Source organism: Pinus tabuliformis, chromosome 6, assembly GCF_031772625.1.
Source record: "Pinus tabuliformis cultivar Carrire ecotype Pingquan chromosome 6, CPIR1, whole genome shotgun sequence".
Classification (NCBI taxonomy): domain Eukaryota; kingdom Viridiplantae; phylum Streptophyta; class Pinopsida; order Pinales; family Pinaceae; genus Pinus; species Pinus tabuliformis.
The window spans coordinates 1754720194-1754745832 of NC_142292.1; the positions used below are offsets into that span (position 1 = coordinate 1754720194).

Consider the following 25639-nt stretch of genomic DNA (forward strand, 5'->3'; position numbering starts at 1 on the left):
GCTTGGATGCGGGGGTTGATCTCCTCAAGTTCTTGGAGTCCTGCTGCGGAGAGTGCCCTTTTCGTTATGTCTGTTGAAATCCTTGATTCATTGCCGGAATCAAACCCCAAATCTATGGGTCCTCCTGTCGCGATCCCAAGGGCTGCAAACTTCGTTTCATCGCTGGAATCGGACCCCAAGTCAATGGGCCTACCTCGTGCAAATCCCGCAGCTATGACCTTCTCATCTTCCTCTGACTCGAAATCTTGGTTTTGCTACACGGTGGTGGCGGCCTTCTGCTTCCCCTTTCTGTCATTCCTTTCAAGTCTCAGCTCAGGGTGCAGCTTCCAACAATTTTCTTTGTCATGCCCCTCTTTCTCACAATGTGTACAAGAGGGCTTTGCTCCCCTTCTCTTGGTTGTTGCGGTTCTCTTTGGGTGGTCATCTCGTCCATGTGTTCCCTGTTTTCCAGATGAATGGCCTTTACACTGGCCAAGTCAATGGTAGTAGGTTCAAACAATAATAATGAATGTCTAATGTAACTATGTAATGATCCAATATACTTGGTTACTAATTCAGGTGAGTCAAGTGCAATGCCCAAATTAAGTGCTTCTTTTCTAAACTCCTCGGTAAAGCTCTGAACATCCTGACTCCTGCCTTGCCTTAAGTATTGCCAATCCATTAAGGCTTTTTGCTTATAACCCAAGGGATAAAATTGTTCTTTTAATGCAGAAATGAAACTAGGCCATGAGGAAAGAAGATTACCCACACTCTTACTGCTTCGCAATTTGCTCTCCCACCAGACAAGAGCGGTGCCACTTAGCCGAAGAGAGGCCAACTAAATCTTTGCCTCGTCCTCTTCGATCTACTGAATCCTACAGTAGATCTCAATCTGCCTAATCCAGTTATTAAGCTTTTCTGCATTACTTTCACCGTTATACATGGGAAGATCAAATTTGACATCTAATTTAAAGAAAGGTTTCTTAGATGCACCCCTTGAATTTCTATGATGATGGTGATGAGAGGAAGAAGAACTTTCACTCGTGGAAGGAAAAGGAGGGGGTTCTTGTCCACCATTTCCATGCACTGACCCTTGTTCTTCTGCCTTTTTCCCTTCTGCGTTCTCCAGCCTTGAAAGCAACTGACCGACATTTTCTGCCATTGGAAGGTTTTGGGAAATTGAGCTCCTCTTCATAACGAGCTTCTTCATCTGCCATGCTCCTCCTTCGATGTTCACGCCCCGCTTCGGGATCGAAAGAATTTAGTTTCCCTTCGCCTCTTCAGAGCCTATTTCTTGTTAGCATAGAAACATGCAATTCACATCTACAAGTACCAGCTCCAATACCACTTGATCCCAAAAATCTTTTCCTTGTGATGCACTAAAGAATTACATATTAAGCTTGCATTTAACGATGAAATTACAAGTGCATAAAAGAAGAGGAAGAGAAGAATAGCAAGTCACGAATAGAAGACACAAAATTGATATCGGAGTTCATCCAAGAGGGACTACATCTCCGGGCCCTGCTCAAATTAGTGGGGAGGCCCTGTTTTCATTAGATGTCAAAATAATGAAAGTACATCAAAAATGACGACCTTATACCTCCAAAATTGAAGAACCCCGAAAATTTCAGACCTCTGATGGAGAAACAGACAGCATCGTTGAGTTCGTGGCGTCGAGAAATGCTGAAACCATATAAAATTTGTCGAAAACTAACAAAATGAAAATCTAGCCCCCCAGAGAAATCGCTCAAATCATGGTTTCGGCCCCCCGTCTACACTACTCACAGTTCCACCTACATAGAAATCTGTGCCCGCTCCTGGTGTCCCCCTCGACGCACTAAGCAAATAGGGTCATATAGAATTTATTGGGCGGATTAAAGAAGGAATTTGTTTGGCGTGATGGTTAAGTTAAGCAAATCGTTGAGAAGGGGTCGGGGGATCAAATCCCACCACTCCCTTTTTACCATATAACAGTTGTGATTTATGTTTTTGGGAGGCCGATCCACCGGTCTCGGTGGCCCGCTCCCCCCATACCCCATTGGCACCATTATAAACAAGTGAGGGTTCCGGGGTGGCAGGGTCATGGCTGCCCACCCCACCATATATATATGTTTGTGGTTCGATGGGGGCAACAGGGTCATGGCCACCCACCCCTAATTAAATGTTTTGTTACGGAGGTTGAGGGAGGGCCGGCGGGGGTCATGGCCTGTCGGCCCATAATTAATTTTTTTTTTTTTGTTTTATACATTGGATATTGGGGGGTGGCGGGGTTGGTGGCCCACCACCCAAAAATATTTTTTTTGTTTTATAATAAATGCATGGTTATTTTTGAAAAATCGGAAAATTGACAAAAGGAGACAATTTAAACAGGCCACAAATTCGCCCGGAATCTGGCCCAAATTGGCCGGAATCCGGCCCAAATTGGCCGGAATCCAATGGCCGGATTTTGTCCAAATTGTTGTCTCCTTAATCCTGCCCAGTCACCCAAGTCAACCTTGAACTTTGATTGCTCCTAACTTTCGCACATGGACTCGGTTTGACGAACCGTTCGCACCACCGTGATCATGACGACGAAATCTTCAACATGAACCTGGTTCAAGCACAATCCAAACACTTTGATTTTTGACCCTTCCTGAGCCCTCTTGGACTTGTGCATGTGTCTGGAGCCACCTGGATCAATATCCCACAAAGGTACCCTTCTTTCGAGAGGGTTCCAACTTCCTCCTCTTTTGCTTGCACACGTGAACGTATACTGGACAACCAAAGATCCTCAAATGACTGACCTCTTGTTTTACTCCTGTGAATGCTTCCTCGAGAGTCTTGTCTTCTAATATTCGGTAAGGGCTTCGGTTTTGAACATAAGCAATTGTGCTAGCAGCTTCTGCCCATAAGAACATTGGAAGATCCTAATCATGAATCATCACCTTTACTGCTTCCACAATCGTTCTATTCTTCCTTTCTGCTACTCCATTTTGTTGAGGATTGTAAGGAACAATCCACTCCCTCTTAATTCCTGCTTCCTTGCAAAAATCATTGAAGTCCCTAGAAGTGTACTCTCCTCCATTATCTGATCTCAAAGCTTTGATTTTCCTTCCTGTCAAGTTCTCTACTTGTGCGTGGAATTCTTGGAACTTCCTAAAGACTTCATCCTTGGCCTTCATAAAGTAGATCCAAGTCTTTCAAGAGTAATCATCAATGAACGTTACATAATATAAGTAGCCACCCAAGGAAGTTGTAGTCATCAATCTACATACATCTGAATGTACTAGATCCAAGATCCCGTTGCATCTACTACCACTGCCCGAAAAAGATCTTTTGGTATTTTTACAAAGTGCACAACCCTTGTAGATGCCATCATGCTCAATCTAAAGTTTTGAAGACTTGTAACTATTTTCTTGATGTTGACAAAGCCTTGTAGTGTAAGTGAGCAAATTTTCAATGGCATAGCTCACATAGACTGATACTATCATGGACCAATGCTTGGGTTGGTCGTCCTATCAGTCTAGATAGTCCTCCTTCTCGAACATCAATCACTTTTGCAGATTCTGTGCTTAAATTCTTAGGCCATATAAAAAATTGTCCATACGAGAATGCGACTTTATAGCCTCTATCTTCCAATGCTAAGATAGAGAGTAGAGTTTTCTCCAATTCTGGTACAAATAGAACTTCTTTCACGTGTAGAGATTTTCTAGATTCTAGTTGATACGTCGTCGATCCAACTCCTTTTACCGCATACTTACCATTGTCTCCAAGTTGCACCTATAATGTTGAATCTCTTTCTCTCAAATCTGTGAGAGCTTCTCGAAAACCAATCATATGCCTAGAGGCACTAGTATTTACCAACCAGACATCACTAATATTTATAATAATGCTTGCAAGAGCAGAAACAAAATCCTCCTTAGCTCCCTTTGGCCTTAGAATAGCTTCTTCCTGAACCTTGTCTTCCATTGTGGATCTTGGGAAGCAGATAAAAATAGTCAAGTTGTTGAACACTTGTCTCTTAGGCTGACTTAGTGGTTGTTCTTTCAACAAGGCTTTGATACCATGCAGATTTTTCTACAAGGATGAACAGTAGAAAGTAATTTTCTGATATGATAATTACTTCCTAGTTCCTAATGATCTTTAACAATTTATCTTTCAAGCCACTGATATCATTGAGCAATTATACACAGAAAATATCAACAGTAATATAGGGAAAACAGTAGGAACATAAAGAGACAGCCATGCACAATAGAGACAAAAAAATTTCCTTGGGAAACCCAAACTTAGGAGAAAACCCAACAACTTTTCTTTTAAGAGAAATTTGTTCTTCATCTAGGTTCACAATTACGTAAATTGTCTAGGAATATGTGCCAAAACCAAACCCAAAATACTAAAAATACCAGTGAGTCATTGTTGGTCAAACCACCCAAGATTATTCCATGAGATTATTGAGAATTCGTTTTTAGTAATCCATTAAAGGTGTATGACTTTAAACTATTTTATAAATAATAGTATCATAATAATAATAATACTAGTAAGGATAAAATATTAATGCTTGTTCTCAATTTAGTTGACTTATTCCATGAGATTATTGAGAATTCGTTTTTATTAATCCATTAAAGGTGAATGACTTTAAACTAGTTTATAAATAATAGTATCATAATAATAATAATACTAGTAAGGATAAAATATTAATGCTTGACTTGTATAATCATGATTGATTTTATTTTAAAGTGGATTCCATATGTCAAGATCATCCTTGATCATTTAGACATGACTTTCTATTTTTGGAAAGTCATTTCCAAATTGATATGTGACTTACTATTTTTGGAAGGTCATATTAGAATTGTCAGAAATGAAATTTTATTATAGGTGGTTCAAACAAAACTGAAATATATGATTTCTTCTAGGAGAACTTCATCCCTAAGTTGCCAAATTTTAACACATTCTCGACATCATGGCTAAGCTTTTGGAGACCAAAGAAAATAATCAAGCAGAGATTGAAGGCTTGATACTAGATGTAACAGAAATATTAAGGAGAAGATATAGCAAGGCAGTCCTTGAAGGAGTCTTAAAACTTATCATGGAACATTCCAATGGAAAATCTGACAACCTTCGTGGGAAATGATGAGCAAAGTTTCCTAATTCAACAAGCAAGGAACTGTGCTAATAATTGGGAGATCAGGCACATAAAAAGGTATGTGGATAAGATGGCAAACTAGTTAGCCAACCAATCAATTACAACCAGGTCCCTCCATATTCATTCGTTGGACCCCCATTTTATCATAGGGGTTGCTCCCATCGGATTTCTCTCTCCCATCCAACATTTCTTCTTGAAGGAAGTTGGGTCCTCCATCGGCAGGTACTTTAACCATTTTGCAGTCATGTGCTTTCACTTAATGTTACAAGCATACTAATATGGATGAAGGGGAAAACTGAATGATTGACCATTCTTAATTGTATTCTTGTTCCCTCACTTCACCTGGGAGGTTATTCTTTGACTCTAGCCCAATGGGACCTCCTCTGAGGCCTTAGGGTTTCAGAAGGGTACTACTATGGAAGCCCTGATTAAAGTAGCATGTCCATGAGATGCCATACGTTCCACTTTCCATCTTTCCCATTATTTCATCTCCATTCGTTGGGCTACTGGTCATTGGTCATGGGGATTGGCACCCTTCCATCCTCAACCTTGAGCATGGGCCCAAAATCTTTGCCCTGGGGGTTGATGCAACTATAAGAAAGGTAAAAGCATAAGAAAGCCACATTGAAAAGAAGAAGAAAAAAAAATTATATAGACATTTGATTAGCCATCACCCAGTGCCTCAAGCACATGATGCTTTATTTATAAAATGAACCCTTGTATTGTCCCAACCTTGACGAGCGATACTCTGACTCATCTCCAAGGGATAATAAATGCATAATCTCAAAAACCCAAATCAAAGCAAATCCTAAAGAAGTAAAAGGTGCACCAGAGGGTGGGAAAAGCAAGTTGAGGAAAGGGGTAATTCATGCTCCATGATTGCTCCTTCCTTATGTTAGAAAATCAGAAAGGCAGTAAAGATTTTCTTGTTCTTGATAATCTTGTGATGTTTCTCATTATTACGATTCTTTATACCTTCTTTCTTTAGTTCATCAAGCAATTACCAAAAGCAACAGCACATAAACAATAGACACCAAATGTAGGCACATGCCAGGGCAAAACCCCCCTCGAGGGGAAAACCCATTCAAGATAATTCTTCCTTTCAATAGTATTCTTTGAGACTCTTCACCCTAGACCAAGACCAGACCTTTCCTCCACACCAAGTCAGCCTCCCAGAATTTCGACCTCTTCCCAGCAACTTTCGACTATGCAGCAACTTACGGCAACTGGCAACTTTCGACAACAGTGAAACTTGGAAGACTTCAATCTCCCAATCTAGGACACGAAACAGAGAGAGAGAAACACCAAAATTTTGATTTTCCTTGTCTCCTTAGACTTCCCCAAACTCGCACTCACTTCGGCTTCCCAGCAACAGACTTGCACCTTTTCCCAACTACAAGAGAACTTCGCACTTCTGCCCAGCAACAAGAGATTTTCGCACTTCTTCCCAGCTACAAGAGAATTCGAACTTGATGAGAGAATGATGCTCCAAATGAATTCGATGTGCTTCCTTTTATAGGCTTCTTGTGGGGTCGAATAGGGTCCTTAGGCCGACTTGATCTTCTCTTAGGCCGACATGGTGTGGAGGTTACATAATTCATATTTGACTCAATACTTAACCTTTTTACATGATTCAAAAGCCCAAGAAGGGTCTCTTTAAATGTACAATAACTCTATAGACTCGGAATAAATCCTAGAAGTCCTCAATGGGGACTTTAACCTAAAACATGGTGACCCAAGCATGAAACCCATGCTTTAATAAGTCACAATAATAATAATAAGAATTATTTTCTTTGTTCTTTTGACAAATACATTATTGAAGACCGAACATAGTTACATTTTCCAACACCTTACATCTCTACACTCTGGATGTTGGACCTCCATTAGCTAGTCACTTGGCTATGGCACCTTTCCCTAAAGTCTTTCCCACTGCACTGTCACCATTCTCACACACACGTATGGATTGATGGGCTAACTTGGAACATGTCACCTACCCTTGAGCGTTGGAAACACCTAACAGGGTTTTCCATCTAACGAATACTTAACATAAGGAGGTATCATGTTTATGAGACTTGACCTAGTTAAACATTTGAAAGTGAGCTTTGTGTGAAGTATTCCCATGCCTGTGCCATTAGGTATGGTCTAGTATGATGCATTTATTGTTATTGTCCCTAATGATTAGTTATTTCACCTTATTTTGAGTAAAGTTTTCTCGAGTGGTGTTGTCACAGTAGTAGAGGCCTTCAAAAACATGATTATGCTCTTTCTTTCTCAACAACAGTCCAAAGGTCATTTTTGTAATGACCCATTTTCGATTTATAGGCAAAAATGTATTAGCATATATAACAATGTATGCATATGATAGCTACATATGCATACATTGCAATAATATACTTATTAAATAAATAAGAAAAATGTTTAAATATCCCACTTGGACCCCCACAACTGTCTCTTTCAGTTTTTCAGTTTCCTTATTTGTAGCACAGTTTACTATTTTTAGCATTTTTTCGGGTCCTGAACTTTTGGAGCGATTTTGAAGCCCTAAACGACCTTTTTGGGGAAAATTGGGAGCAACATGGGTCCATGGACTGATGTTGCTCTTCCCAATGTTGTAGTTCTCGGATAGATCTTTCTAACGAGATATTGTGCACGTCAAACGGAGATCGTATGCCAAAGTTACAACCCTAGGAAGTTGATGTACCAATTTACCCAAACGGAGCCCACAGTTTGGCATTTCATCTTCTAGGGTTAGGTTTTTGGATGTTTAGGGTTTTCCATTGTTTCTCAACAATAAATAGGCCTTCGAGCCTCATTGTAACACAGTTTAGAGGCATGTAGCCGCCACATCTTTTCTCAGAGATAAGCTACCATCGCCCTAGCTGGTTTATTTCCATTTCTGTTTGTCAGCATATTTCAGTATTTTACATTAATGAAATGAAGTATTATTTCTGTTGCATCTCTGTATTTATGGTTATATCTGTAACTTGTTGCGTTTCTGTTTAAATCCGGATCAGTGGTATCAGAGCAGTCTGCTTTTTCTCTGTTTTTCTTTGCATGTCCCCAATGAGGTTGGGATATAAGGAGCTAGGGCTCGATCTAGTTGAACCTTTGCAAGATTAGTCTCGCAAATCCCAACAGCCTCCCATGGCGGATGAAAAGAAAGACGAGGGGGCAGGAGATCCTATCAAAATCTTGCTCGAAGAAGCCCTCGAGCGACAAAAGAATGCGATGATGGACAGCTTTGCCCATATCCTTCAGCAGCTACCCAGAGGCAACGCATCGACTTCCAACAGCTACTCTGGAAACGCCACACCTTTTAAGGTACAAGTTAATTTTGAAATCCCCATATTCGAGGGTCAGATAGACGCAGATGCCATATATAAATGGTTAAATCTGCTAGAAGGGTATTTTTCTGTTCATGATTTTTCCAGTCAGGAAAAGATTATTTTCTCTCTTCTCAAAGCAACCCCCCACGTCAAGGACTGGTGGGAAACCTACTGCGAGCAGAAGGATGAAAGTACGGGCTCACTATTTTCAGCCGCACCCACTTGGAATTCCTTTCGGGATGCCATCAAGGAGCAGTACTACCCTGTCAAAAGCTATGAGGACAAATACATAAAGTGGACCACGCTGCGGCAAGGAAGGGACCAAGATGTGCCAGAGTTCACAAACATTTTTCATACCCTTCGCACACAGTTGGGTATCAAGGACTCTGAGCTGCATTTGGTACTCAAGTACCACGGTTGCCTACAAAGATACATCCAGGACAAGATGGACTTCTTGAACATCTCCTCGCTCGGCACGGCATATCGATACGCTATCAAAATCGAGCAGAAGTTTAAACAGAAGAAGCGAGACTTTGGATCTGCGAATCCGAAGCAAGGGAAAGGCTTCCCCAAATCGCAAAACCAAGGACAAAGCCAAGACGAGGCAACCCAAGACAACCCGTTGAAGCCACAAGAAAAGAACAACACCACAAAGTCGAAGAAGGACACAAGAAAGTGGTGTGAGTTCCATAAGAGCCCCACTCACAACACAAGTGAGTGTCGGACCAAGCAGTCGCTGGTGGCCGAGTTGAAGGCTTCAAAATCAAATGCATGTTCCGACCCTGAGTCAAAACCCGACAAGGGGAATGGCAAAGGGAAGCAGATCATTGATGCGAAGCCCAGCGCCACTATTGCCACCGCCAAGATCCAGAAGAATGAGCCCGAAGATCCAAAGGAGGGGGAGCGACTTTTCCACTCACAAATGTGGGTGAAGGGTTCGCCGCTGCAATTCATTGTTGACAGTGGGAGCCAAAAGAACCTCATTTCAGCAAAGGTCGTGAAGTGGTTGGGCCTACCAACTACACCACACCCGCAGCCGTACAGTATCAGGTGGCTTCACCAAGGACGAGATCTCCGAGTTCGCCAGCAGTGTCGCCTTCCCTACAACATCAAACCCTTCACAGACGAGGTATTGTGTGATGTTGCACCTCTGGATGTTTGTGATGTATTATTAGGCCAGCCATACTTGTGGAGGCGACATGTTGTGTATGAGTCAAGGCCTCGTGCTGTCATTATTTCTTTGTGTAATTCATTATACAGGATACCGGAGGTAGCCCCACCTACCACCACCTCTTTGATCACTGCTAAGAAATACAACAAACTCATCTCCCAGACTAGGAAATTCATTTTCTGTCTAGTTCACTCCCAAAGTAAGGGGAAGATCGTCGCCACATCCATGACCCCCGCAAAGGTTTCTCCACGCAGCAGCAACAACAGATGGATACGGTCATGAAAGAACACAGGAACATCTTCTCACCCACAAGGGTACCGTTCAACTGTCAAGTCAAGCATTCATTCGATCTGACTCCCAGAGCACCTCTACCCAACGGGCCGATATATCACCACTCCATTCTGAAAAATGACAAGTACAAGAAGCAACATGGTCCTTACACTAGTACCAAGGTTGTGGGGAACAATGCTTTGGAGCACAGCATTCCCCCATTCCTTCGCTTGCACCAAGTGTTCAATGTGGACCGCCCTCTACCATGCTTCCCACCATTACTGGACACATCAGAGATTGCAGAACAGCTCACCAGGGACCAAGTTCAGCAGATGGAGGAACTCAACGCAATGGGGACCATTGCTTCCTAAGGGGGGAGGAATAATCCAGGTGGATGTTGGTGGCCACCCACCTATCCCACTTGGACCCCCACAACTGTCTCTTTCAGTTTTTCAATTTCTTTATTTGTAGCACAGTTTACTATTTTTAGCATTTTTCGAGGCCTAAACTTCCGGAGCCGTTTGGAGCCGTTTTGAGGCCCTAGATGACTTTTTTTGGGAAAATTGGGAGCAAGATCGATATTGCTCTTCCCAAAGTTGTAGCTCTCAAATAGATCTTTCTAACGAGATATTGTACGCGTCAAGGAAATCGTATGCCAAAGTTACACCCCGGGAAGTTGATGTACCGATTTACCCAAACGGGGCCCACAGTTTGGCGTTCATCTTCTAGGGTTAGGTTTTTGGATGTTTAGGGTTTTCCATTGTTTCTCAAACAATAAATAGGCCTTCGAGCCTCATTGTAACACAGTTCAAAGGCATGTAGTTGCCACATCTTTTCTCAGAGATAAGCTACCATCGCCCTAGCTGGTTTATTTCCATTTCTGTTTGTAAGCATATTTCAGTGTTTTACATTAATGCAATGAAGTATTATTTCCGCTGCATCTTTGTATTTATGGTTATCTTTGTAACGTGTTGCGTTCCTGTTTAAATCCTGATCACTTAAGTACCTAAAATAATTAAGAAAGGAGATATTACCTAAAATTTGACACTTAGAATATGCATAATAAATATTTCATAAGTATAAGATTAATGAATAAAATTAATATCCCGAATGCGAGTGATTAATTGCACTGATACAACGCAGCAAAACTGGGCTAGCAAGTGGCGCAGCCACATGGCCACCCACGCTTCCAGCCAGAAGCCCACCGCCATAATTAATGGCGTTTTAATGTTGTGTGAAAGCCGAGGAAACCTCACTTTGATCCATAAGATGGCAATTTCGGACTGCCTTCCCCCTATTACGCCTCCTTTGAACTGTAACTGCCTCCCCGCTGCTGCAGAGCCGAGCTCGCACACGACAACGGGGAGAAGGTGCCAGATCCTCTGCTGTATTGAAATGGTTGAAGGTGCCCACTTCTCACATAATCTGCTTTGTTGCTTCAGAACTGCTGCTTCGGCCCTGAATTCTGCTTCTGAACTTTGAATTCCCCATTCTCCTGCTCCCACTGGCCATTCTATCCCTCGTCCTGCTCCTCCTAGCACCTGTCGAACCATCTCCAGCCAGGCAAATATGCCTCGTTTGCGGCACAGGATGCGATGTAGAAGGGGCAACAGCAGAGGCAGAGTAACTCGCCCTCCCTTGCGGTCCCTCTCTGACTCTATTCCTTCGGATTCCTCCTCTCCCTCAACTAAGGCTCACTTCACGAGTCAGTATCCCGCCACCCGCAGTGGTAGGGGGCGTGCTCAGACAGCCGGCTCTAGGCATGCTGCAGACGCTCATCAACCTCCTAATGCCTCTGTCCCGACGATGCAACCCTGCCATTCTACCCAATTCCAGTTTCGTTGCATGCTGGAGCACCTGTGCATTATTGCTACCATTTCTGTTGCTTTCAGAGAGGAGCCACAGAGCTCTGTCGTCCCGGCTCGCATCATTCAGGAAAGGACCAACACCAGCAAAAGGAAAACTCCTGGTAGCAACTCTGGGACTCGCAGAACACATGGTGAAGCTTTGAAACGAACGAACGCAGCTCGGGACACAATACTCCAGGTGGAAATACGAATATGGAAGCAATGACGAGCGAGCAACAGCACAACGAAGATGACTTAGAGGCTTACAGGTGTCTAATAGTGGAGGAACCTCTGCCACCTAATGACACCTAGCAGGCCAAGGTTTATTTCAGGTTTCTTTGCGTACCTGGTCACCAACTTAGGGGTCTTTTCTGATGTTTGTTGTTGTAATTGTGGTCAATTATGTTGTTTTGTTCAAAAAGCTATTCCACATTGCTATTACAGGCTGGTTCCCCTGCATGGGCAACACACTTCTTGAGTTTTGGACTGGCTTCCCCAATGAGAGCAATCAATTTCAGTTATTGTTTGTTAAAACATGGTAAAATCTGAGACAGGTTCTGCAGAGGTCGGTGCCTCCATGTATTTTTTTTGTTACACTAATAGAATTAGTCATATTTAGAAAAAAAAATGAATAAAATTAATACTCTCCACCATAATATTAAAGTTATAAGTTAATAATTATAAAATATATATAAATTTATTTTATTTAAATATTATAATTAAAGTTTATAAAGTTAATTTAGATAATAAACATTACAAACATATTAATATAAATGTACCTATAATTAAAAATTAAAAGTATAAAAACATATTAATATCTATGGTTATTAAAAAAAATCGTACTCACCTTCCAGCAACACATAACATTATGACTCTCTAAATCAAATCTGTCGAGAGCGGTGGAAGAAGGTGGTGACCCCCTGCAAAAGCTACTTATACAAGTACGTAGAGAACTAGAAGGGGGAGGAAGGGAACAAAGGATTGAAATTTTGAACTGAAGATTGGAATTTGAAGTTGTTAAATTTGGCAACTAGGGCCAAACTTCACCTTGGACAGCTCATTTGAGGCAGTTGATGTTTTTATTGGATTCCTCTCTCTAAGAGGTGTAGGATTGATCTAAAAATCATCCCATTCTGACATGTACAAATGGAATTATGAATTTATTTTGGTTATGGACAAATTGTCAAGGTCGGCCAGCCATCTAATTTGCACCCTCAAGCCCACAATGTTGCATATAAATACAAGAAGCCTCCTCCTCATTTTGTCACCTCACTCACTCAAATTCTTCTCTCTCCTTCGTTGATTGGGTATGGATTTTTGAGGCAACTCTCCACACATGGGAAGAGGGGTGGGTTTATGTCCCTGCATTGACCAGCGTTGACCAAAGTTGCAGGAACGCTATTTTGACCAGCGTTGACTTGTTTTGACTGCGTTTTTGTAAGGGAGATCTCTGTTTGGGTAGGCCACATTTCTGGACACAAAAATCGAGGCTATTTGACCAACATTGACTGCAAAAGGGTTTGCTACAACGTTGACTTTCGTTGACTAGATTTGACTGGATATTTTCGGACTATTTTTGGGCTGATTTGACTAGTTGTTGGAGGCCAAGTTGACTGAGTTTGACCTAGCTGTTTTGGAGGCCAAAATCTGCCCTATTGACCAGCATTGACGTTTTAATTAGGGCTTTCTGTTACTGTTGTTTTACTGGTCATATTTCACTTTGATTGGGCAAGTGAATATTGTATATTGTACTCTCTCTCTCTCTGTTGAACTTTTGATGAATAATAAGAAGAATTGATCAAGGGTTTCCCAACATTGGGGTTTTTCCCTGGCTGGTGCCATATCTTCTGTCCTCTTGTCTTGGCTTGTCTTCTACTGTTATTATTTATGTTCTATCTGCATTTTACTGTCATGTTGATGTGATTGCTAATCTGGATATTGATTTTGGGCTAATAAGAAAATCGAAGTAAAATTGCTCTTAAGCATAACATACCATTGTTATCTAAAATTAACATGGTATTGGAGTTGAGGTGAAGACAAAGCCCAAGCAAGAGTGAAAAGAGCAATCATTGAGATCCTTTGATCAAGGACAAGATTCAATGACCTCCACATCCTACTTCAAGTCTAATGACAAGCTTCATGATAAGTCTGATTATCATACATGCCATATGTCTGTTGATTTGACTTTAGAAGAGGAAGATGTTATGGACTATGTGCAGGGAAAGATTTCGAAACCTCCTTCTAATGCATCGGCTGCTGCTAAGACAAAGTAAATCAAAGCAAAGAAGATCATCAGGGATTCTATTCATAAGCATTTAGTTGCTTACATCTTCGATTTGAACACATCAAAGGAGATATATGACAGGTTGGTTGGCATGTTCAAATCTAGCAATGCAAACCAAGTTCTCTTTCTCAAAAACAAGTTGAAGGATATAAAGAAGGGAAGAGGTGAAGACCAATGTTGGAGTAATCATTATCGGGATAATATACGCAAGGGAAAAAATCAGGGAAAACCGTAAAAATAGGGAAATAATCGAGAAAAAAATCGTAAAATACAAAAATATTCATTTTTTTCAATTTTTTTAATATCTAAAGCATCTACAACATAAAATAAATACATTGACACATAAATATGATAAAAGAACTAATGTATAAGATGTGTAATATCATTTCTAGTGCTACATCATACATAACAGTGAAGCATGTCCTGAATAGTCAGTCCTGCCTCCTGAGTCCCAACTTAGCCTCAAAATATCAACAAAAAATATAATAATGTATCTCATATCATGAGTCATAATGTCATATACAATGAAATGAACCAAATAACTAATACTATTGATTTCCTCTGCCCCTCTTGCGAGAAAATGCAATAGCTTTCCCTCTAGATGTAGATGCCGGTGAAGTTGGCAGTGGACTCTGATGTGCTCTAGAAGCTGAAGAAATAGGAGCTACAAGAGGTAGACCACGTCCTCTACTAGTGACAGGGGTACCCTGGGTAGGTTGTGTCACCTCCTCCCCCTGTTGCTCCTCCTCCTCATCAAAAAATCGGCAAGAAAAGAAATTCCCAAAAAATCGCACGATTATTTCAAGTTACCGCGATTTTTTTGCGAAATATTAAAAAAAAGGATATATATATATATATAATGTAAAAATCGGGCAATATTATCGCCAAACTCAAAAAATCGCGATTTTCCGATATTATCGCGATTTTCGCAACACTCGTGAAGACATTCAATCCTACTTCATGAGGATTACTAAGATCAAAAATGATTTTCTTTCGATTGGAGAAGCTATTGCTAATAGGGAGCTTACTCTCATTGCCCTTGGAGGACTCCCTCCGACCCTCATGAATGGCACATGTTCAACACCACTATTCTTAACAACGACAGGATTCCAGGTTTTGAAGAATTGCTGACTAAATGTTCTCAAGAAGAAACAAGGATGATGGAACTAAATATGCCTTCAAATAGGAATGATCCTACTGCATTCTCTGCTCATGCTAAAAAGAAGAACAATGCAGGTTCAACGAAGCAATGTCAAGGAAGGTCGGGTTTCAAAAATGGAAGGAAGGGAAGATACTTCATTTGCAACAAGTTTGGCCACTATGCTAGGTAGTGTCCTAATAGAAGGGATACACCTCATGATGATGACAACCACAACAACAACAATTTCAAGGGCAACAACAATCAAAGGAATGGCAGATTCAACAACCGAGGAAAAAGGAATGCTCTTGCTCCTCATCAAGGAAATGGTCGCCCACCCAAGAGATCAAGAAACACTAAGTATGATGAATCTAATGTTGTTGATAACAAGCAAAAAGAATTTTATCTTATATTTGCCCTCTCTACTGCATCTCCTCCGGACACTTTCGGAAATTGGTTGATTGATAGTGGTGCCTCAAGCCACTTCACTAGGTATAAGGAAGCTCTTTCAAATCTGATTGAAAAAGATACAAATTTGGAAATTATCCTTGGAGACAATGCCACCTATCCCTTAAAGGGAGTTGGGAATGTTACTCTTCAATTGAATCAAGGTAACACCATTCATCTACAAGAAGTACCATATGTACCCGATCTAAAGAAGAACCAGGTATCTATCTCAGCGATGGAGGACAAAGGATTCAAGGTGGCATTAATCAATGGAAAGGTACGTGTGTGGAATAAAAGTTTCAAAGATGCATTTACACTTGGATTCAGGGTTGACAGTCTATATCAAGTTGGAGGAAGTCCATTGGGAGCTATGTCCTGTGACACATCACTTCAATCCGAATTATGGCACCAGAGGTTTGCTCATCTACATTACAAGGCTCTACCTAATGTGAAGAAGATGGTGACACGTATGCCCGAATTTAAAGTAGAACATGAAGGTGTTTGTCAAGGGTGTGCCGAAGGAAAGCATACAAGGGGACCATTCCCCTCAAGTGATAGCAAGACTACCGACATATTGCAATTGGTTCATTCTGATCTATCTGGTATGATGCTCGTGAACTCATTGGGAGGATATTTATATTATGCTATCTTTATGGATGATTTCTCTTGCAAGGCTTGGATATATTTCTTGAAGAAGAAGGACGAAGTATTCTCATGGTTTCGTTCTTTCAAAGCTTTGGTCGAAAATCAAACCGGGAAGAAGATCAAAATATTGAGGACCGATAATGGAACCGAATATGAATCAAATGAGTAAAATAATTATTGTAGAGAAGTCAGCATTAAGAGGGAGACTACTACTGCATATACATCTGAGCAAAATGGTGTCGATGAAAGGAAAAACCGTTCTATTGTAGAAGCCACACATGCCATGCTTCATGAACAAAGCCTTCCAAAGTTCTTATGGGCGACGCTGCAAACACTGTCATGTATGTTCAAAATAGATGCCCTCATCAAGCGTTGGACTCCAAAACTCTTGAAGAAGTTTTCACCGGTAAGAAACTTGATGTTTCTCACTTTAGAATTTTTGGTAGTCCCGTATATTTTCATGTGCTGAAAGAAAAGAGAAGCAAATTGGATGCTTCTAGAAAGAAAGGAACATTTGTGGGCAACAGTGAAACTTATAAGGCATATAGAATCTATGTGCCTGGTCAAAGAGAAGTGGAGATAAGTCAAGATGTCACCTTCGATGTGGCCGTTGCCCTTGGGAAGATTAGTAACCTTCCTCTTCCAAGGAAGGAGAAAGAAGAAGATTCAGAAAAGCATGGAGAACCGCAAGATGAGCTGATGCCCGATGCTAAAGGACCAATGGATCCCATTGGTCCACCCCCTCATGAGCCCTCCTCCTCAAAAAGGAGACCCTCATGGCTTTGGGAAACTCTCGAAGATGTCGAGTGACATGTTGGCCCTAGGGGTACATTTCGTGAAAGTAAGAAGTCGAATAGGTACCAAGGGTACTTAACTGCAATGAGCACCATTGTTCAATCTGAACCTGGCATGTTTGAAGAAGCTGTGAAGCACCAAGTTTGGAAGGATGCTATGAACGAAGAGTGTGAGTCGATTATGAACAATGATGTCTGGAATGTGGTCCCTAGACCCAAGGACAAATTCGTTGTCACCTTGAAATGGCTCTACAAGATCAAGCATGGAGTTGATGGAAGTGCTGAAAAATTCAAGGCTAGATTTGTTGCTCGAGGCTTCTCTCAAAAGGAAGGTGTGGACTACGATGAGATATTTGCACCTATTGCCCGATATACCACCATCTATTTGATTATAGCCCTTTTTGCCTCGCAAGGATGGAATCTACACCAAATGGAAGTTAAAACCGCCTTCTTACATTATTTTATTAAGGAGGAAGTCTATGTAGAACAACATGAGGGGTTCAAAGTTCAAGATCGTCATACACATGTATGTAGATTGAAGAAAGCCCTCTATTGGTTGAAGCAAGCTCCCCAAGCTTGGTATAAGAGGATCGACAGTTATCTGATGAAGTTGGGATTTACAAGACGTGAAATTGATCTAAACCTTTATTTTAAGGTTGAGAATGATAGACCTCTCATCTTGGTACTTTATGTGGACGATCTCTTTCTAATGGGTGCAGACCCTCTTATTCATCAATGTAAGAGGGAGTTGGCTTCCGAATTCGAGACGAAGGACCTAGGATTGATGCATTACTTCCTAAGGTTGGAGATCTGGCAAAAGCCAGGTGAGATTTTCCTTTCTCAAGCAAAATACATCGTGAAGCTACTTGAAAGATTTGGGATGGTGGACTGCAAGTACGTGACTACTCCGATGGAACTGAACTTCAAGAAGTTATGTCGAAGTGTTGCTGGGCCCGATTTAGGAAACCCTTCTAACTATCATCAACTCGTGGGGGCCCTAATGTTCTTGGTGAACTCTCGTCCGGACATATGTTTTGCAAAGAATACATAGTCAGTTTATGGTCGAGCCTCATCACATACATTGGATTGCTGCCAAGAATCTCTTAAGTTATCTCCAAGGCACAATCACTTATGGATTGAGATACATTGTTGGGAATGTGAGGCTCCATGGTTGCTCTAATGCATACTGGGCTGGTAGTGTGGTGGATCGCAAAAGCACACCTAGATGTTGCTTCTCTCTAGGTTCTGCTTCGATATCATGGATGAGCAGAAGTAGAAGTTGGTTGCCTTGAGCACCACTGAGGCCGAATACAATGCTGCTAGTGTGGCCTCCTGTGAAGCTGTTTGGTTGAGGAAGCTATTTAGTGAGCTATTTGGAAATGTGTTGGATACCAACATGATCTATTGTGATAACCAAAGTGGGATTCGTCTTTCTGAGAATCTCGTGTTTCACGACCACTCCAAGCATATTGATATCAGGTACCACTTTATCCGGGATATAGTACAACAGGGAGCAATACAGCTCCGTCATATTGAGACTGATAATCAAGTCATTGATATTCTTACGAAGACCCTGGGGAAGGTCAAATTCTTATCCTTCAGTGAACGACTTGGAGTCGTCGAGAGACCCTCTTATGAGGGTCCCGTATGAGATGGATGTTGAGCTATGGTAGCTTCAGGGGGCTTGGGGTACTTCTTGGAGCGATGAGCGACCATAGGGTGAGTGGTTCACCTTCCCCTAATGGTGTGCAATGTACAGGGTGAGTGGTTCACCTTCCCCTGTGATACCCCATGTTGAGATATGCATAGGATGAGTGGTTCACTTTCTCTAATGGCATATGACTAGGATGAGTGATTCACCTTCTCCTGCTGGCACATCCTACCCATGCAGTTTGGGACTCATGGGAAGTACCTTTCATCTGGCCAATGAGTAGGGAAATGAGGATAGGGACCATAGTACTACCGATGGACACATCGTGTACTACCGTACTCCCTATGCTAAGATGTTTGATATTGATCTGGGATCAATGGAAACTGACTTCGGGTCAATTAAGAGTGGTATGACAGTTTGGCAGGTGAAGTTCTCCCTAGTTGAGAGGGAGTGTTAAATTTGGCAACTAGGGCCAAACTTCACCTTGGACAGCTCATTTGAGGCAGTTGATGTTTTTATTGGATTCCTCTCTCCGAGAGATGTAGGATTGATCTAAAGATCATCCCATTCTGATATGTACAAATGGAATTATGAATTTATTTTGGTTATGGACAAATTGTCAAGGTCAGCTAGCCATCTAATTTGCACCCTCAAGCCCACAACGTTGCATATAAATACAAGGAGCCTGCTCCTCATTTTGTCACCTCACTCACTCACATTCTTCTCTCTCCTTCGTTGATTGGGTACGAATTTCTAAGGCAACTCTCCACACGTGCGAAGAAGGAAGGGTTTTTGTCCCTGCGTTGACCGAAGTTGCAGTGAGGCTGTTTTGACCGGCATTGACCTATTTTGACTACGTTTTTGTAAGGGTGATCTCTGTTTGGGTAGTCCGCATTTTAGCCTTTAGGGCACAAAAATCGAGGTTATTTGACCAGCGTTGACTGCAAAAGGGTTTGCTACAGCATTGATTTTCGTTGACCAGATTGGACTGGATATTTTTGAACTATTTTGGGTTGATTTGACTAGCTATTGGAGGCCAAGTTGACCGAGTTGTTTTGGAGGTCAAAATTTGCCCTGTTGACCAACGTTGACTTTCTAGTTAGGGCTTTCTGTTACTGTTGTTTGATTGGTTAGATTTCACTTTGATTGGGCAAGTGAATATTGTATATTGTACTCTCTCTCTCTATTGAACTTTTGAAGAATAATAAGAAGAATTGATCAAGGGTTTCCCCACATTGGGGTTTGTCCCTGGCTGGTGCCATATCTTATGTCCTCTTGTCTTGGCTTGTCTTCTACTGTTATTGTTTATGTTCTATCTGCATTTTACTGTCATGTTGATGTGATTGCTAATCTAGATATTGATATTGGGCTAATAAGAAAATCGAAGTAAAATTGCTCTTAAGCATAGAACATACCATTGTTATCTAAAATTAACAGAAGTTGAAGGATTGGAATTCAGAGCTAAGATTTGAGCAATTATTCTTGAAGATTTTGGGCACGGGGCCAAATTACTTCAAATTGGAAGTATTATGGAGCTAGGTACACAGATTGTGTCCAATTTGGTAGGGAGGTTTTGGTCATTTGGTAACTGGAGCAAATTGGAGCTACAACTGCGCGAGATCGACTTCAAACTCAAAAGCCAGGTATGTCTTTATGTATCAAAATGATGAGTTCCTGTTTAAAAAAAAATTACAATTGTCAGATTTAAGTTGTAGTGAAGACGTTACAGTTTTACACATTCCAAAGAGCATATATGGCCTTGTTGATGTGGCATTGCCCACTAAAAGCAAAGTGTTGGGCTAATTGATGATTCCACATCATACTTGACACTCTGAGATACGCCTAGATGCTGAAACATTGAGCCTAGAAGCTTGGTGTTGGAGATATTGATGATGTGTCCAGTGCCTAGGCTGGCCTTGACATTGTTTGATGGGCATTACTTGTTCCAAACCCCGAATGATGATGGTTATCATTGAGATGATAGGGGAGGACTTGCATATCCCTTTTTAGCCCCAAATCTTGACTAGAAGAGTGTCATGTCACCACCTCTTGCCCTTTAGAGGGTGATGTTGGGCACCATGGTGATGACATCCTAGTTTGGAGGCATTTTGGAGGCATTCCCATGGACATGGAGCTACTCCTTGGAGTATGCAGCACTCATTAGCCCACTTGATACTTGCTTGTGGCATTTAGAGCTCATTTGGAGGATGACGTCAGAGTGGAGGAGGCATTTTCTCCCACATGTGTGGACTTTTTGGCATCTTTTGTTATGTTTTTGAGCTATGAGATTGGCTTATGACCTCTCTATTGTGGAACACTCAAAATAAACGTGTAATTAGGATATTTTGCTTGTATTATTATAGAAATGAGGGTAAAAAGTCTCATATAAACATAGACTTGCCTCATTTGAACTTTTCATCATCACACATTACATCACTCTTATCTCTAAAAGAGTGTGAATTATTCCTTTTTTGCTACTTCAATCTTCTCTCTAAAAGAGTGTGAATTATTCCTTTTCGCTACTTAGGCAAAATGTGTTCTTTCTATGGTTCAAGTTTCTCTTGGAGAAGGATTTTTGTCTGGATATGTTTTCCCAGGATTGAAAGAAGTGTTCCCTGGAGAAATGTGTAAGTTTAATGCTTGATCTTCTATATTTTTCATATTGTATGTGTGAAATAGGATTTCAATTTTGTGCCATAACTAAATGTTAATTCTTTGGTGAAATCCCAGTCCATTATATTATGCCAAATTGTTTTCTTGAAACCTATAAAGAAACTTTGAGTGTGCATTCGTTATATTTGATTTTTCCCCGCACAAGGAAAATAGTTAGGGTTTTAAAAAGTGGATGACCTGGCCATTCCCCCTTATTCCATCAAAACATCTTCATGGAATTTTAGCCCTAGAAAACTCCATTAAAACCTTGTAGGATATGGCACTAATCTTTGTTGTGTTGATCCTCCATAATTTTTATTGAATTTAATCTTCTTTCTCCCATTCCTAGACGTCTAGGGTTAGTCACTAGGGTTTTTAGGGCAAAATTCTGCATAAAAGTGATTTTTTGTTGGATGTTTTTGGCTTATAAAATAGGAATTGCATCTATAAATTATATTAAATCAAAATCTAGCATAGTGCATAGTTAAACCTCCTTATTTAGGGCTAACGTCATCCATCATTTGTTGTTTATGCATATATTTCAGCCATAAAAATCAATTCCCTACCCTAACCCTAGTCTGTATTGGAATACCTTTGTTCCTTTGTTGTTGATATCATTGGAAGGCCTCTTCCTTGACTACTATATGACATTGTGCACCTTATTATTGCATATCAATCAAACACTAACTTATAGCAGCCTTATCTTTAGTATATGTATAGCGTATTTAAACCCTAGTATAGAACATCTAGGCCATATAGGCCTTGCCAGTGCTCTAGTCCATATTATAGACATCTCATCCATCACCTTGAACCATAACATTAGAATATCCTTTACATGATCTAGGGAAGCCTCCCTTGTGGTTCAATGGCACTAAAGAGCAGGAGAAAGGTTCCTTAGGTTCCTAAGGTGACAGTGGCAACCCTTTCTCTTGTTCCCATAAGGTCTCGCCCCACCCAATGAGGCTTTGCACCAGGTGTGCTAGATTTTGCAGCAACAGGAGCATAACAACCATAGGCATATATATCACTAATGAGTAGAAATATGATACAAGTTCATGGCATGGGAATCTTGGCAAGGTAATCCAAGCATAATACATGTGAAACAATATTACGAAAAAAACAAAAATAGCTCAATTTACTGATAAAATTGCACAAGCATGAACAAGTCTAATCCAGAATCCCTAAGAATGACCAGAACAAATGCATACTCCAAAAATAGAAAAATTTACTTTTAATTTTACTTAAGCTGTAACTTTAAGATTTGACTAGAGCCGTAGTGAAGGTTTCATCCTTGCCCACATGGGGCTGGTCCTACAGTACAGGTAGCCATGAATTATTTTAGAAACTATACGAGCCATAAAATAGATGTAATTTTCCAAACGTATTCCCATGAATCTTGGCACTACTATAAGATCAAAGTGAAACCTAGGGAAAACTCTGGCATCGCATTAAAAAATGGATCAATTCATGGGAACTGTAATTGGTAATAAAGACAAACATCAACCAGGTCTCAGTTCGATCATAAAGTGGGAGTGTTTTTTTACCTCCCATCAAGTTTCAAATCCCCAAAGATATATTTTTCCTCACATGGACATGCGTTGGGAGCCAAGGGCAAGTTCTGAGCAACTATGGCATAATAGATACCCCCAACCTCAGCATCTCAGCCATAGGGATTCTTTTGAGTGTTATAAACCAACTACATTCGATTATAATACTCCCAGCATTGGAAGAGCAGTTTTGCAATAGTGATAACTGGAAGCTTAATGTCAAGAAAAAGGTATCATCAAAGAATGAGACGTTGACACCCTGTGCAATATTCAATAGTTGCATACTGTCATTGTTCCTTATGAATTGGTTCCTTATCCTTGGACGGCATTTCTCAATCGTTCTCTAAGAATCAATTCCATAACATTTCTCAAAAAAAAAAAAAAAAAATCTCTTGCAAGTTTCTACATCTCCTCCTAAGCCTCGGTCAACCTTTTCCAAGGACGTCTATCTGAAGGTCTAAACATACATTCACCAGTAGATGTTGATTCATAAATGCAGTGTTGTTCATACCAAAGATTGTGTCTCTCTTCGTAGATTGTTAAAACATAAATTTCTGCACCTTTTTATCCAGTATTAGTACCAAACTATTTCTAATAATTCCCACCATAATTTTGGGGTGCCATGCCTGGTCTCAAGGTGGATCGACCGATAGCAATAGACATGGAATGATTTCGGTGACAGTATAACACTCAACAACTTAGGTCTGCCCTTTCTTGGGGCCATACAAAGCAGGACTATATGGAGTTTTACCATTCAACTCCTTCAAGTGACTTTGTTAGATCCCTTCCGGCACGGAAAGTGAATTGGAAAGGAGGCCCAAATCACCAAGACCGCTATGAGTGAAATGGTAAATAGTTAGACTATGAGAATCAAAACTAAAGAGATTGCCGGTGTCGACCTACCAAGACATGCTAAGAACGTGGGTGCCTGGTAAACATGGAGTAAATCGTTCGAGCCTCGCCGGTTGAAAATTGATCCCAAAAAAACGATATATATCATGTTGCATCTAATACAGTCCCTGGGGTGGAGAAGTTCCAAGTAGAGTTACTCGTATTGCATCATCGGGCATAGTCTGAATTAACTAGTGAATTGATGTGGATATAGGGCTCCGCGTCCACGACCTAGGGAATTAGGGTTATAGTCTCCAACAAAGAGGAACAAAAAACAGTTGTGTTTGATGAGAAAATTGTAATATTGAGTTCTTACACCCTTCTTTGAGATTCTCCTGTCTGAACTGCTTCGGAATGTGATCAAGGCTGGCCTTGGCTCCAGGAATCTTCCCGCGCTTCTTCTTATTGCATAATTTTGAAGGCGCCAATCCCCTTCCGAAAACTTGAACAGACCCACCTCTCCATTGACTTGCGCAAGATGATAATGATGATGATAAATCAGATTTTCTGGTGACTAAGTTCTCACATGTAAATGCTCCTGAAACTCCAACGGAAGCCATGGCTGAGAGCTTCCGGATTCCTCCTATCTTTCTGTGGATACCTATATATCTACTTCATATATTGTTTCTCGAATAACATTCTAACATTCTAGAGTATGAATTAAATTTATAATTTTATCAAATTCGCCGACTTATATACACACTGAGTTTTAAAATATTGATATAATTGCTTAAACATGTGACTTCAAATTGATCTGTTTTATCCGACTTATTTTGAGTGGAGAATTGGCTATTAGCGTGTTTAATGGTGATGCACCAGGTGTTTCACTCGCTTCCCCTGACTAGTGAAGTTATTTTATGTAGGGTGTTTTTCTCTAAACAAATTTAATTAAAAAAAACTAAACCATTTGGAAATAACAAAAAAATATCAAATTCTTTCTGAAATTACATTGAAATTGAGGATGAACAATATTAGATGGTTTGAAACTTCAACTAACGACTCATGATGTGATTAATCCAAAAGAATTTATGAAAATAAAGAATATCAAGTTATTTATTGAGTTTTTAATATTATTATTTATGGTAAAACGAAGAATACTAAAACTATTTTGTGTTGAAATTAGTATATAATATTAATCAATAAAGTTAAACTTTATTGATTTTTTATTTAATTTTTAAATTACTATATGTTTGAACCATTTTATTGTGAAAGAATAAAATTAATAAATTATGTTTCAATTTTGTGATTATAGTTGATACGTAGATGGATGTCATTATTCACAATGTATGAATGGATGTAACTAAACTTGAAATAAGACCACTTGTCATCTCTTTATATCCTAATACTATTGAGTTGCCCCCTGCATAGCCATGTAAACCTCAACATTTTTGAATTTTGAGACACCTTGCAAAGCATGGCAATGGCTACCACATAACCAACTCATTATGTATCAAGAACAAGGGTGAAAGCCTTATATTGTCTATGATGGACAATAAAACTTGTCTTATACATATTCTTTGGAGATATCGTTATTTGCTAGATTCCACTATTAAGATCAAACTTCCTGAATGCATTCTAGTTAGTGATCTTCGTAAATAACATTTATTTATTTTAGTTTATTTTTATCATGGTGAATCAATAACTCATTGGATTTATTTGGGCAAGGCCAAGGGTCAAATATTTCAGCGACCACCATAACACCAAAAGTACATCCAACAATTTGCGAGCTAGATATACAATTAACTTATGACTTAACAAGAGTCAAGACGTCTTGACCTTACCTGAGTGGAATCTATCCCAGGGGTCACTTGTTTTTCAAGCCTTATCACAACGGGCCAAACATGCCCTTGGAATTGAACCCTGGTGGGATGAGAG

General features: G+C 40.4%; 1 protein-coding gene across 1 annotated transcript in view; it reads right to left on the minus strand.

The window, feature by feature from the left end:
• CLPR1 (CLP protease proteolytic subunit 1) overlaps positions 1-24428 on the minus strand; it is a 145454-nt gene extending 121026 nt beyond the window's left edge. The window contains exon 1 of the mRNA XM_089429871.1: positions 24081-24428. Within this exon, the coding sequence (XP_089285997.1) occupies positions 24081-24324 (244 nt within the window). The 5' untranslated portion in view covers positions 24325-24428. The remainder of the gene's footprint in view (positions 1-24080) is intronic.
• Positions 24429-25639: the final 1211 nt, after the last annotated feature.